Genomic DNA, 12,794 nt, shown 5'->3' with positions numbered 1-12,794 from the left:
CCGAGGTCTGCAGGAGAAGCCGTCGCTGGAGGAGACCCCAGCTCATCGCTCTGCATTTTGAAGATTGGCAGCGCTGGGGACTTCCCACGCTTTTTAACTACCGCAGGAGTCCCGGCCTGCCTCTGTTTGATTTGCTGTCTCTACAGTGGTTTTCCCGTTAAAAGCAGAAAGCATAATGGAGGGAAAAACCCGAAATCCGGTGCCTCTGCCCTTCCCGCTCCCACCCCGGGGCGGGCTGCCACAGCGCTGCCGCCCGCCTTCTCCCGCAACATGGCGCCGCCTCCGCTCCCTGCTCCCTCCTCCCCTTCCTCCTCCTCCTCCTCCTCGGCCCGGCTCCTCGGTTTTGGTTCCGGGGCAGCGAGTCCTTCCTGCGGGCGGGGCGGGACGGGGCGGGGCGGTGCAGCCGCGGCTCGGCCCGGCCCGGCCCGGCTCGGCTCGGCTCGGCTCGGCTCGGCCCGGCTCGGCCCCCGCGGCCCGCCGCAGCATGTGAGCCCGGCGGGGCGGGGATGCTCTGGCTGCTCTGCGGCCCCTCCCGCGCCATGGAGAGCCAGGCGCTGGTGATCCGCATCAAAATCCCCGACGGCGGGGCCGTCGACTGGACCGTTCACTCGGCGCCTCAGCTGCTCTTCAGGGACGTGCTGGTGAGTCCCGGCGGGGGCGGCCGGTCCGGGACGCCCCCCCCCCCCCCCCCCCCCCCCCGGCGCTGCCCGGGAGAGGGACGAGGGGACGCGGCGCTCCGGGGTCTGCGGCTCCGGGAGCACCGACCCGTCACCCAGGTCGGGTGGGGAAAGCGGTGACAAAAACCCTCCCTGGAGGAAGAAAGGTGGTTTGTTTTACTTTTTGCAGGGACGGGCTTTTTTGCCGCCTCGTGTCTGCGCCTGAAAGTTTTAATAGGAAAGTGGTTCTGGGAAAGGCTGACAAAAATCACGGGCCTGGGGCAGCGTCGGTGCCCCCTCCCCGTGTTTTAGGGTGCAGCAGTAGGGGTGGCTTTGCTCTCCTGTAGGGAGAAGCGGTGAAGTGGCCAGATGACCCCCAGCACAGAGCAGCGGTCCCAGCTGTCCCTCCGAGGGGTTGAAGGTGCTCTGTCCCCACGCCTGAAGGTGCGGTGTCCCCAGCGCTGTCCCCAGCGCTGTCCCCACGCCTGAAGGTGCGGTGTCCCCAGCGGTGTCCCCATGCCTTGGCGTGATGGGGCAGTCACAAGGCATCGCTTCAGGGTGACTGACAAAGTCGTCGTTCGGAAGCCTCCCTGGCTCAGGCGCCGTGACCGTGCGCTCCGCACGTGGGCTGGAGCTGTGCTTGCTTTTGATGGTATTGCCCGTTGCTGTGGGTTGGTGGCATCTGAACTGCCCTCCACCCCTGCCTGCCTTCTTTTTTCCCCCTCTGCATGTCGAGTATACAAGGAGCCTCAGAAATAGCAGCGGATATTTGTGTCACTTATTGTTTCTTCTTGATCGCATCCTTAGCCCAAAGAAAAGTCTAATCCTTGTGGGCAGATCGTTCTTATTTTCTTCAGGATGCCCTCATCATTCCTACATAGCACATCTCTGCTAGAGATTCCGTGTGCCCCTGCTTCTTTTAAAAAAATTCTTCCTGTACCACAGTTCATGTGCATATTTAATTTATTTTGTTATTAGTATTGGAGAGAGATTCTGCAGATCTCTTTCAACTGGTTGCATTTTACTGAGAAGACACCAGAGCCTATGGCTTACTCTGAGCCTGTGGCTTACTCTGAGCCTGTGGCCCTACAGGTGCTCCAGGAGTCTTCGTTTGGGGCAGCAGTGAGGTGTGGAGCCCAGAGAGGGCTTCAGGCAGCACAGCTGTAACTCAGTGGTCAGAGGTATCTTACATGTCAGGCTCTGCACCTACAATTTCTGTTGTAGCTCCTGTAGTTGCTCCATCAGGTTGCAGTTGGGACCAGTGTTTGACTTTTTGACCTGAATTTAAAAGGAACTTGTGTGATATGGTCAAAGAGACAGCATGCCTTTTGGAGCCAGATCTCAAATAAGCAGAAGTACCATTGTGCAGCTGTTGGAGTAGCTCTGATAGGCTTTACCTGCGTTGAATTATTTGTTGTATCAGGGCAAAGTGCTGAACTCGAGTCTAGTGCGAAGCCTTGCTGCGAGGAGTTTGAATAATTGCCTGCAGCGTACTGAGAAGAGAGCCTGACAGAGCCCTTGACATCTGGAGCGCTTCTTTGTGGTCGATGGACAACATGGGATCTGGAGGAGCACCCAAAGTCATCAACGCCTGCAGTAACCTCCAGTGATGTGGAAGTGATGCTTCCTGAGAGCTGTGGCCACTCTTAAGTGTGAAAGGGTAAGGGAGGAGGACATGCCAGGCAAATCTTCAGCTTGGACTCTGTTTTTCACTGCTGATATGTTTAGGGAGGCAGTTATGTAGGGGATCTGTCACGGAATAGGTATGACAAATCAAAGCAGAGGGACTGTGGTATAGCAGGTCTTGCAGAGCCTTCTTCCTGCCACTAGATGGGCAGTTCCTGTGATCAGCAAGCCTCGAATTTACCTGGGCAAACCATCCCCGCTCAAAGGCCAAGAACTGCAGGCAGGCTTGGCTAACGGGACGCTCATCTTGTTCTGCGTCGCTGTGGAAGTCATGGAGAAAATAGGAGGTTTCTGAGTCTTTCCCCTCCGCTTGTGATTTTGACGCTTACCTTAGCTGTTTGTTTGCAGCTGTCTAGCAGATCTACTGAACTTTTTAAAATGTGGTTTTTGAGTTGTGAGCAGGTTGAGCTTCTTGTTTCACGTCCTAAGTGGTAGTTTCTCCAGTCAGTAGATAATGGTGGAATATGACAGGAGCATACATTGCTGGTTTTCTTACAAAATCCCAGTGTCTGTCATTATGCTCACATTCAGTGGTCATGGATGTTCTTCCCAGGGATGTTCTTCCCTGATGCCTGTGTAGGCGCTTCTACCCCAGCCAAGCAGAGCTGCTGAAGCGGGGAGCACACCCTTCTGCAGTTGTTCCGTTTAGCACAGCAGAGCGCTATGGAGAGCTGCGGTGGGTGAGTGGCCACGGGTGCTGTTGGCTCTTCTATGTGGTGCAGGTTGAGATCACTGTGTTAACAGTATTTTTGGGAAGGTGCGGCTGCCGCAGCTCACCTGTGGTTCGCTTCACCCAGCTCCTCTGCAGACGCAGGTCTGTCTCCAGCCATCTGCACACTACATTAATTCCACACAGAAGAATATGAACGGTTCCTGGGTTGAAACGTCCCAGCTCTTTGTTGAGTGGAAGTGGACAGATTTCTACATCAGGTCACATCTGTGCTGGTGATGGTAATTTTCAGTTACCCTCTGTTAGGCTATTGCGGTGAGGGTAGCGGTGACAGCAGTACCTCCGTCCAAACTGGAAGCATTGGGTCATGTATGGTGAGTCAGTGGGGGATGACACGTTTCTCCCCATCAGTGGCAGTCTCAGGTGGAATGGTGGGTGACAGTGTTCAGCTGGGAGTGCGGCCGTGCAGTAGTACCGCTCGATGGTTGTCATTTTCATGTCAAAGCCCTCTCTTGTGGACTGTGAAATCTTAAGAGAAGAAGTTGTTTAATAAGGTCTGAACTGTCTCAAGGCCCTCGTTTGTCTGTGTTTCAAGAGGTGCCATCACAGCGTGCACATGCACTTCATTTATCTGGTAACCACAGCAATTAAATGAAGTAAGGCTCCATACACTGGAACGTGGTAGATCTGGCCCCATGTGTGGCTGGGGAGGGCAGGAGTGGGGCTGACCTAGTCCTCTGTTGTCCTTCTGCCTTCACTGTGATTTCCACTCACCTGGTAGGCAATTACAGAGGGCTTATGTGTTAAGAGTATCAATTAAAGATAATGTGGAGAAATGAGACGTTCCCTACTAAGGTAAATTACTGAATAGTGATAATCCAGTGAGGCCCCACTGTTTCCCTTATTGTCCATGCCTCTCTAAACTGAAGACACAGGAATGCAAGGTACCCCTTTTTTCTCAGCTCCTGCAGTTTGGGGCACAGCCAAGCTCCACATGGCCCCTGTAGTTTGCCCCGTTTAGCACTGCACTGGCTCTGTGGTGCCGTCCAGAGCACGGCAGGCTTGAGCCTGCGCCGTGTACCTGCAGTCCAAGTGGTTTGGTGGGAAGTCCCGTCCTGCCTTGAACTGCAGAAACCCGTTTGCTAGCCAGTTCCAAAACCCAGGTGCATACCCCCAGGTCTTTAGCATCAGTGGAAACTGGGGGCATGGGGGAGCCTTGAATTAGCCATGTAGTAAGGCTGTTCATCCTTCTAAGGTAGGTCCAATGTTCTGCTTTGTATTAAGAAAGCCCCGTAAAATTATCTTTGAGATCAGCGCGGGTTTTTTTTAAACACGGATTTTTGTTAATTTAGCATCCTAGAAGTGAACAGCCTTGTGAATAGAAATGAGCATTAGCGATAGGACAAGAGGAAATGGCCTTAAATTGCACCAGGGGAGGTTTGGGTTGGACATTAGGAAGAATTTCTTCACTGAAGGAGTAGCCAAACATTGGAACAGGCTGCCCAGGGAAGTGGTGGAGTCACCATCCCTGGAGGTGTTCAAAAACCGTGTTGATGGAGCACTTGTAGACACGGTTTAGTGGGCATGGGGGTTTTAGGTCAATGGTTGGACTTGATGATCTTAGAGGTCTATTCCAACCTAATGTTTCTATGAGTGTAGCCTTGCAGGATTTCAGGCTGGCATGCAAGATTATTTTCATCTCCCTTTTTCAGAGAAGAAGCTGTGGTATAGAGTCACCAAATATCCTGTCCTTAGCCACAGAACAACCTGTTGGGAGTCAGGAGTCTGACGCTCAGTGCAACATCTGACACACTAAATGACACATTTCTTAATTTTCAACTGCTGTAGTTCTGTCTCTCGGAGGAGCCTTGACAGATGCCAAGCTGTGTAGCCGGCGTTCAAACCAGCAGGCCTGATACCTGCAGGCTGGTGCTGGTGGTTGGCCTTGATGCAGTAGGATGGTGCTTGACCCGTGGAAGTGGCACTGCTTGTATGCCTTAGTTAGGCATTTTCTTGATTGCTTTCTTAAAGTGGGTGCTACGAGCTGTTCTTCATATTGTCACTTTAAATATGTTCTGTGTGTATCAGCTCTGCAGACCTGTAAGTTACCAGTAAACAGATTTATTTTAAAGGCACCACTAAACGAATTACAATAAGCTTATTTTTTTCATCAGGCTGTCTAGATTCGTTTGTCCTGGCTGTCACTGGAGTATTTAAGCACTTGGTGTTAATTCAGGATAACTTCATGCTGTCATACTGAGATAAACCAAGTTTTAACTGGAACGGGAGTGAGGGCCGTGGTTTCAATATTTACACTGTTATTTAAAGCAGTGCTTTCACATTTTCTGCATTCTCGCCCGAGAGAGAAGTGCTCCACAGCTCTTCTAGAGAGCAGATTTGATGGAGTTTCTGTTTAGGCTGCTGTTCCCTAATTTTTCCCTTCACTGTTAGAGGCTTTTCAGTTTTGTGAGATAGAATAGAAGCTATCATGTATGAGAGCCCACTTGAACAATGCCTACAAATTGGAGTATTTTATTGTTTGTGATCTCTGTTGTGATAGTAGAAAATCGTCATGCGTGCATAATCTGTGGAAATTTAGAGTAATCCTTTAAGCTTGGGTCACTGAGAGGTCTGCTGGATGCTTGAGCATGGAAATCTTATGTGGCTGATGAAAATACTATGGTAACAACAGAGTAATGGTGGAATTTCCCTCTCTCCCACTCGCCGCAAGGCTAGTTTTTCTCAGATGCTTTGATTTAATAGAAATATTGAAAGTTGACGAGAGCAAAGTTTTTGTAGTTGTTGGTAGGGTTTTCCTTTCAGCTGTTTATTTAGTGTAAGACAGAGTTATGGTGCATAATTCTTAAATTTATTTGTGTGGTGATCACTCATTTTAAAGAAGTCCCAATATATAGAGAAGGTTGTTCTGAATGGGTGAAGAGGGGAGTGTCAGAATTTGTCATCACTGTGTCAGTGCTCTCGCACCCTTGGGAGTCTTGGAGCTTTGCTAGCAGGCGTTTGGGGCCGCCAGAACTGGCTCTGTCTCGGTGCCGTGCTTACGCACCTCTTAAATACAGTTTTTTAAATACCCCGGAACTGGGGTCCTTTTCTGATAACAAGTTCTAAATCCATTTCACAGAAGCATCTGTGTGCCCACGTAAGAACACTTTACAAGTGGCTTAAATCTAACACAATTAAAGTGTGTTTGCTGAGGAATCTTCAATGTTTAACTAAATGGATTTAGAAATAATTAGTTAACACTACAGTCTTCTGTTTAGACAAGTCTTTAATTTCTTGTTAGGAACAGAGGGTCCAGCTTGGCTGGCTTTTGACAGAGGACCGACAGCGCTGTCAGACCATGCAGAATTATTTAAATGGAAGAATTTTTGTTAACATGGCAATGGGTTTTTTGGTCTTTTTTTTTTTTTTCTTTTACCTTTTTATTGGCTCCACAAATTTACAATCTACATAATTAGACAAGCTGTGTTGCACATATTTTGTATACAATTAATAGTTTAAATTGCATACTATCGATTTATTTTAGCATCTCAAGTGAAAAGAACATGAGAAAGTTTTAGAAATACTATTTGCTTCAGTGAGCTCTGTGGAAATCTTTAGGTTGCTTTTGCTGCTTTCTCGTTGTGTTCATTGTGTCTCTTTAACATTGCACCGAATGTTGAATTTCCTGTTTTTAGACTAAATGAAAAAATAGAGAAAATAAAAGTGACAGGACCGTGATCACTAAAGCTTTGATATGGGGAGGGGGGGGTGTGCTTAGCACCCCGAGATGCTCTCGCAGTGTTATGCACTACAATAAATATTGTTGTTCATTAATTTCTAATCACTTTGTGACACTGTCAGTGGAGCGATTGTCTGACATGAGAAATCGGGCAGCAGGAAGGAAAAAAAACCATGCTGTGCATTTATGCTGTGCCCTAACATGACATATTGCAGCCTCGCAAAGGCTGACAACAGCACATACGCTGGGAGGCCAGGGTGACTTCAGTCTGAGCAGCTATTTTTCACTGAATTTTGAGTAAACGCTGTATGTAAAGGCCAAAAAAAAAGAAAGCAAAAAAAAAAAAGCTCTCCTCCTCTCAGTTTAGTTGTACAGGAAAGGCTTGTATTAGCTTAAAAAATGCTGGTTTGGATCAGAGACATATAACACTGGGAAATATTTGGTCTATTCTGTGATGGGCTTGTGTGTGTGAGTTGCACATCCCCTGAGAAAGGGGTTGCACGGCATCGTCCCAACGCCTTCACTTCTTTGGGTATTTTAACCTTATTTCCTCCAGTCTACCAACTTTTGAAGAAGTTTCAATTCCAGTTAAGAATGACGAAGAGCCCTCCAAACTTCCCGGCTTGCATGGAGCGGAGAGTATCTTGACACAGCGCTGCTTGGCGAGGCAGCAGCGGGCAGCTCGGCGCGGCTGCTGGGTCCCACCGCTTTCCCGGGCGGTTGTGGGCTGAAAGCAACAAAAATTGGTTCAGTCTCACGGGTGTTGTTTTAACTCACGATGGCAGCCCTAAAGCCGGCTGGAGCTGTTTGTTCCCCTGTTGATGGAAGCTGCAGGCAGGGCAGGAGATGGAGCTGTGTGATGAGGTTACCCTCGGTGGGAGGGAGGACCAGGGCAGTTGTTTGAAGGTGGAGAGGAGCAATTGGGGTGATGTAAGCAGGAGGATTGAGAGAGAAAACGTGCTTTCTTAAGTAAAAAGCCATTCATAAACCTCTGTTTTTATGACTAACTTCGATGAGTTAGATGTTCCTTTTTCTATAACCTACGGACAAAATCAATTCTTTAAACTGCAAGAACAGACAACACTGACTTGTTTGCAATTATGACTGAGTTTTCTGAAAAGACAATTTTCCTTGAGGTAACATGGAGAGGAAGAAGAGCACCGTGATTTGTACTGATTTGTGCTGCGCACTGAGAAGTTTGCGGTTTTGGGGCGCGGTGGTGAGTGGTGGGTCTTTAAGTCTTCAGCCTGTAGCTGGGGTCTGATTGAGGTGATTTACTCTAAATCATCTCAGGCATCTCACGTGTGATGTATAGCTAACTCTGCTTTACGTTTTAGGATGTCATCGGTCAAGTTTTGCCAGATGCAACGACAACGGCATTTGAGTGTAAGTATGACTTGTATAAACTGTCTCCTTTGTCACATTATGGGGCTGTCATTTTTTAAATAAATAATGTTTACGTTCATGATATGTTACAGTTAAATATTTACGCGTTAATGCAACTTTAATGATGATACTGAACTAAGCAATATTTTATTATTTAATCACATCTTGAATGAGCATATTTCTACAATATAGCTTTAATTACCAGCATGACCTTACCATGCTCTTACTCCTCACTGCAATTATATTGCTCAAATTAAATGCAAAGTATAAAGTACCTGTAGGTCTAAGTTTAAAATTTTAATCCTCCGTTGGAAGAAGCCAAAAGAGCAGCAGCTTTTACAGAAACGTGGTACAACCTGCAGATTTTGTACCAAATGTAGCAGCGTTAGAAATTAGTGTTTCCTTTCACTGGAACAAATGTCTGTTTTTTTGCTGGAAGGACTGCTGTGGGTTTAGTTTCCCTTTTTCCCTTCTGGGCTCAGGCTAAATACACTGTCTTCTCTGTCTCCTCTGTGAGAGCAGGAGATGTCAGTAGTTATTCAGCTTCAGCTCCTGGAGGAGGTATGAGAGCTGCAGGAGAGTGACACCTGGTTAGACTGGGGCAGTAGCAATAACTTCTAAAAGGCCATGTGGGTCTGGTTGAGAAGCTGGGAAAAATAGCTTCTGTGGAGGATCTGAGCAAGCTGTAGGTTGGGGTTGTCCATAATGGCACTTGCACCTCGTGAAGGTGGTTCTATTATCCTAGGAAAGCTCTCGGTGAGTATGTTAGCGCAGAGTTAGACCTCTATCTGCTAATATCTGTTTCAGATGTACTCTCTGAACCTTGTTTATTTTTTGAGGGATTCCTGAGGGATTGTCCTGTCTGAAGAGCAATAAGCTGCAAAGGGGAGTCAAACATCTCTGTCTTGGGGGATAAGATATGGGGCTGGAGTTCTCTCCCAACTGGAGAGGGCTCCTGCTGTTCCCTTTTAATTTTTTTTTTTTTTTTTTTTTTTTTTTCTGTATGACTCTGTGTTTTACTTTGATAGAGGTGAAATAGCAAGAAGGAGCTGGAGGGGATTGGTAGTGTTGTGAGTAAGGTAGTGATGCTGAAGGTGAGAGAGCAGATACAAGATAGGGCCTTACATTCTTAGTAGCGTTTCTCCCCTTTTTAGAGCTTTATGGATAATTCTGCCTGTAGATGATCAAAGGAAATATTGTTTTGTGGTCCTTCAAGTACTATTTAGTGCTTTTTATCTTTCTTTTCCTATGTTTGTGTTTTCCTCTCCTGAAACGCTAGAAACCTAAGAATGGAAATTACAAGTGTTATTTCTCTGTGTCCTCGACGTTTCTCCTGCCCTGCTTTTTAAAACAAGACTTTCCAAAGAGACCTGAGCAAAACCAAGCTCCAGACCTTGCCTTTTTTTTTTTTTTTATGATTTGTTAATATTTTTTTTTTACATACCTCCCACATCACACATTAGCTTTGCTTGAACTTCATGCACCAGTAGCAGTCGCTGCAATCAGGGCAGTAGCCCATATTAATGGTACCATGTGTAGAACTTTCCTGGAAGTACTTATTTTGCTGTGTCTTCTAACATCTGCTTCTGTGCTTTCAGTTCATGTCTCTAGTCTGTCGTTTACATCTGCACAAAACCGTTTCCCCTGCCATTTAACTGGCATCTAAAATATGTTATGTATATTGATGCGTGATTTTTCTGGTTACTTTTTCCATATCAAATGCCTGGATTTTACCAGCTTCAGCTTCGTTCTCACCTGCTTCATTGCTGCTTCGGATGTGGATAATTGCCATCCAGTGCAGGCTGCTCTACTGTTTGTTTAGTTATTGCTATCTCCAGTGTACCAGCCATTGCGGCTCCTACCTGGGGCTGCACTTCTCCTCCTGTTGGACCTTTATGTGGATTTCACCACTGTATTACACATCACTACAAATAAAATCACTAACAACATATGGCCTGTTATGATCCTTTCATCCAAACTCTGCCATTTTGTATATTTGTGACACACTGCAGATTTTGTGAAGATTGCTTCATAATATTTGTTTACCATCTGCTGCACTCTGTTTGGTATCTTGCAAGGATTTCTTCCTCCATTTTAAGTGACATTAGCAAAATCCAGCCAGTACGTAGGATTTTTTGGTTCTACTTTTGCTTCCCTAATGTGCTGGAAAATCGTATTGCTGTGCTCTAGGCAAGTAGAGAAGCCTGGAAATCTTTCTGAAGCCATGTGTTGTATCTAGCTAGTTTTTGGGCTGTGCCCACTTAAATGTCGTGGTAGGGTGGCAAAGGATCTCTGCATAGTTATGGGAGGGATTTTCTTCTGGTTTTGCTCTTTACAAGCATTGCCTGGCTGTTTTAGAATTCAGCTCCTTTTAATGCCAGGTAACATTATCTGCGTTTTCATCAACGTATTTTTAGTTTATTCTCTTTGTGCCACCATCAAGAATTTTGCGGTCCTGAGAACTTTGGAGTCAATTTCTTAATCATTTGCAATGAAGAATGTGTGATTTGTTTATTTGGTTTTTTTTAATACACATTTTGCAAGTGGGCTTTAAGAATTTTCCACTTTTTCTTTTATTGGTGGTCCCAGCTCAGTCTGTTCCCTCAAGCCAGGCACGTTTAACGGCTTTTTATCTCCATATATTCATCTCTCTCTCATATGTTTCCCCTCTTCTGCTTTTTATTCTGATCCCTTCTTGTTGATGCATGGCGTTCGCTGTGTTCACTACTCCAACAGCTGCTTCTTCAGCTTTCCTTACCCCGTTACATGCTGCGACTGGGACTTGGGTTCTGGCCAGGTAGCAGTTTCACAGCTCCTCCTCCTTTCTGCCTAAAATGTTTCCAGGCAAGGAAGCACTCAGATTCAACTCACTAACTCTTCTTAATCTTTTCATCATTCATGACTCGCTGCAGGCTGGTAACCCTAGCAAGTAGTTTTAGCAATCTGGCAGTTCACCAGTTAAATTTCCATGAGCTAAGGCTCTTGTAGGGCATCGCTATGCTGTCTATCCTCTTCCAGCTTCCACATTTCCAGTGTCCCATAGCTCTCTTCCAGTACATTTTTAAAGTGTAATTCTAAGATTTTTGTTACTTTTTTTTTTTCCTTATTATTTCTCTGTTGTTGCTTTGCACTCTCTTCTGCCTTGTTTTGCTCTTATAGCCTCAGAAATTTTCAGAGGCAAAATGAACAAACTCCTTTTCTCGGGTAACTTTAATTTGTTGACTTGGATCTCTTCCCAAATTCTTGTGCATAACTATGAGCAAGATAGGGACACAATGACACTTTTTTTTATGCTGATGTAATCACAGGGGGGGCTGTGATTGCAGAGAGCACATCTATAGAGAGGGGGACAGACAGACAGACTGCCCCAGGCTCTGCTTATGTCCTGAGCTGGTCGGGAGCAAACCTGCTCTGGTCCTGAAGCCGTGCAAATGCACTCACTCATCTCCACGTCCTCACCCTTTGGTGTTTAATAGGTGTTAGAAATGTGGTGTGTGTGTTGCTCCTTGGTTTCCCAGTGCATGTTAGCTCGGGCAGAGTGCTCTTCTCTTGTGACCATACAGCTTTCTGACCGGCTTGCTTGCAGCTTGGAGCACGGGCAGAATCATCCTGGTCTGCCCAGCCTCGTGTGCGTGGATGTGTCCTGACACATCAGCTTTCAGGAAGAGGTGGGTGTCTCAGGCCTTTTAAATAGCCCAGCTCAAATGGGTTGAGATTTCCCATGATAGAAGTTTTCTGGCCAAAAAGGCGTGTGAATTTGTCAGCCATTCTTTGGTGTCAGTTGGATGTTTCGTTGTTTTATTTTCAAAGAGCTCCCAGTCTAAAGGGAAAAAATAAATGTACAACTGGGCTAAACACCAGTGTGCTTTGGGGTTTTTCTGTGTTGTGGGTTGTTTTTTTTTTTTTAAAAAGTATCTAAGGAAGATATTTAAATGGCAGCAGGCAAAAATTGGAGACAGATCATTAACCCTCCCTTCTCCCCCAAAGCTAGAGCAATAAAAAGAAATTAACATTTTGTAACTGATTTGGAGGGGAGGGGGCTGCTCTGTTCGTCTGGTGACTGGTGCAGCTCTCCCGTCAGTGAAAGCGTATGAGCTTTCCACGAGGACCGGGGCAGGAGAGGACGGGGTGGATGCTGCTCCTGTCGGAGTGAAGGAGCTGCACAAGGTGTCTCGGCAACTGCTGCACGTGACACTGGAGTGTGTTGTGGCACCAGCTGGTGCTAATGGGGGGGATTGAGCCCCCTGGTAAAGCTGCACCTGCTGAATCCTGCCATATGTCTTGGGAAAGCCTATTCCTCCTTCAGACCTTCGTATTAATAATTCTTTCTGAACGCCTTGCTCTGCTGGAGCCTTTCCGAATCTTGCTCCCGTTCCCCTGGTTCTACAGCAGCCTCTTTCCTTACGCCACAAGTGCCTTGTCTGGGTGTTTGTGGCTGCGTCCGAGCCATCGTCACGAAACCGTGGTTGCTGCTCGTGCCTCCTCTTCGCCCCCAGTTGCCCTGTGAACAAAGACACAGCCTGGTTTTGCTTGGTCACGAACTTCTCCCTTTGTCTAAGTCTCTCGATGTAAACTTTGTGGATTTGTGTCCGCTTGTAAGTTCCCGTTTTTTTTTTTTTAGGTCCGCGTTGCTGTGTCATGAAGAAGTAGAGATGCC

General features: G+C 46.7%; 1 protein-coding gene across 1 annotated transcript in view; it reads left to right on the top strand.

Annotated features, from left to right (window-relative positions):
• Positions 1–506: 506 nt before the first annotated feature.
• Positions 507–12,794, top strand: part of MAP2K5 (mitogen-activated protein kinase kinase 5) — a 136,802-nt gene continuing 124,514 nt past the window's right edge. The window contains exons 1-2 of the mRNA XM_086471513.1: positions 507–641; positions 8,089–8,137. Coding sequence (XP_086327639.1) covers positions 507–641; positions 8,089–8,137 — 184 coding nt within the window. The remainder of the gene's footprint in view (positions 642–8,088; positions 8,138–12,794) is intronic.

Source organism: Leptosomus discolor, chromosome 11 (genome assembly GCF_034619465.1).
Source record: "Leptosomus discolor isolate bLepDis1 chromosome 11, bLepDis1.hap2, whole genome shotgun sequence".
NCBI classification, from domain to species: domain Eukaryota; kingdom Metazoa; phylum Chordata; class Aves; order Leptosomiformes; family Leptosomidae; genus Leptosomus; species Leptosomus discolor.
This window is presented reverse-complemented; position numbering and strand designations above follow the sequence as displayed.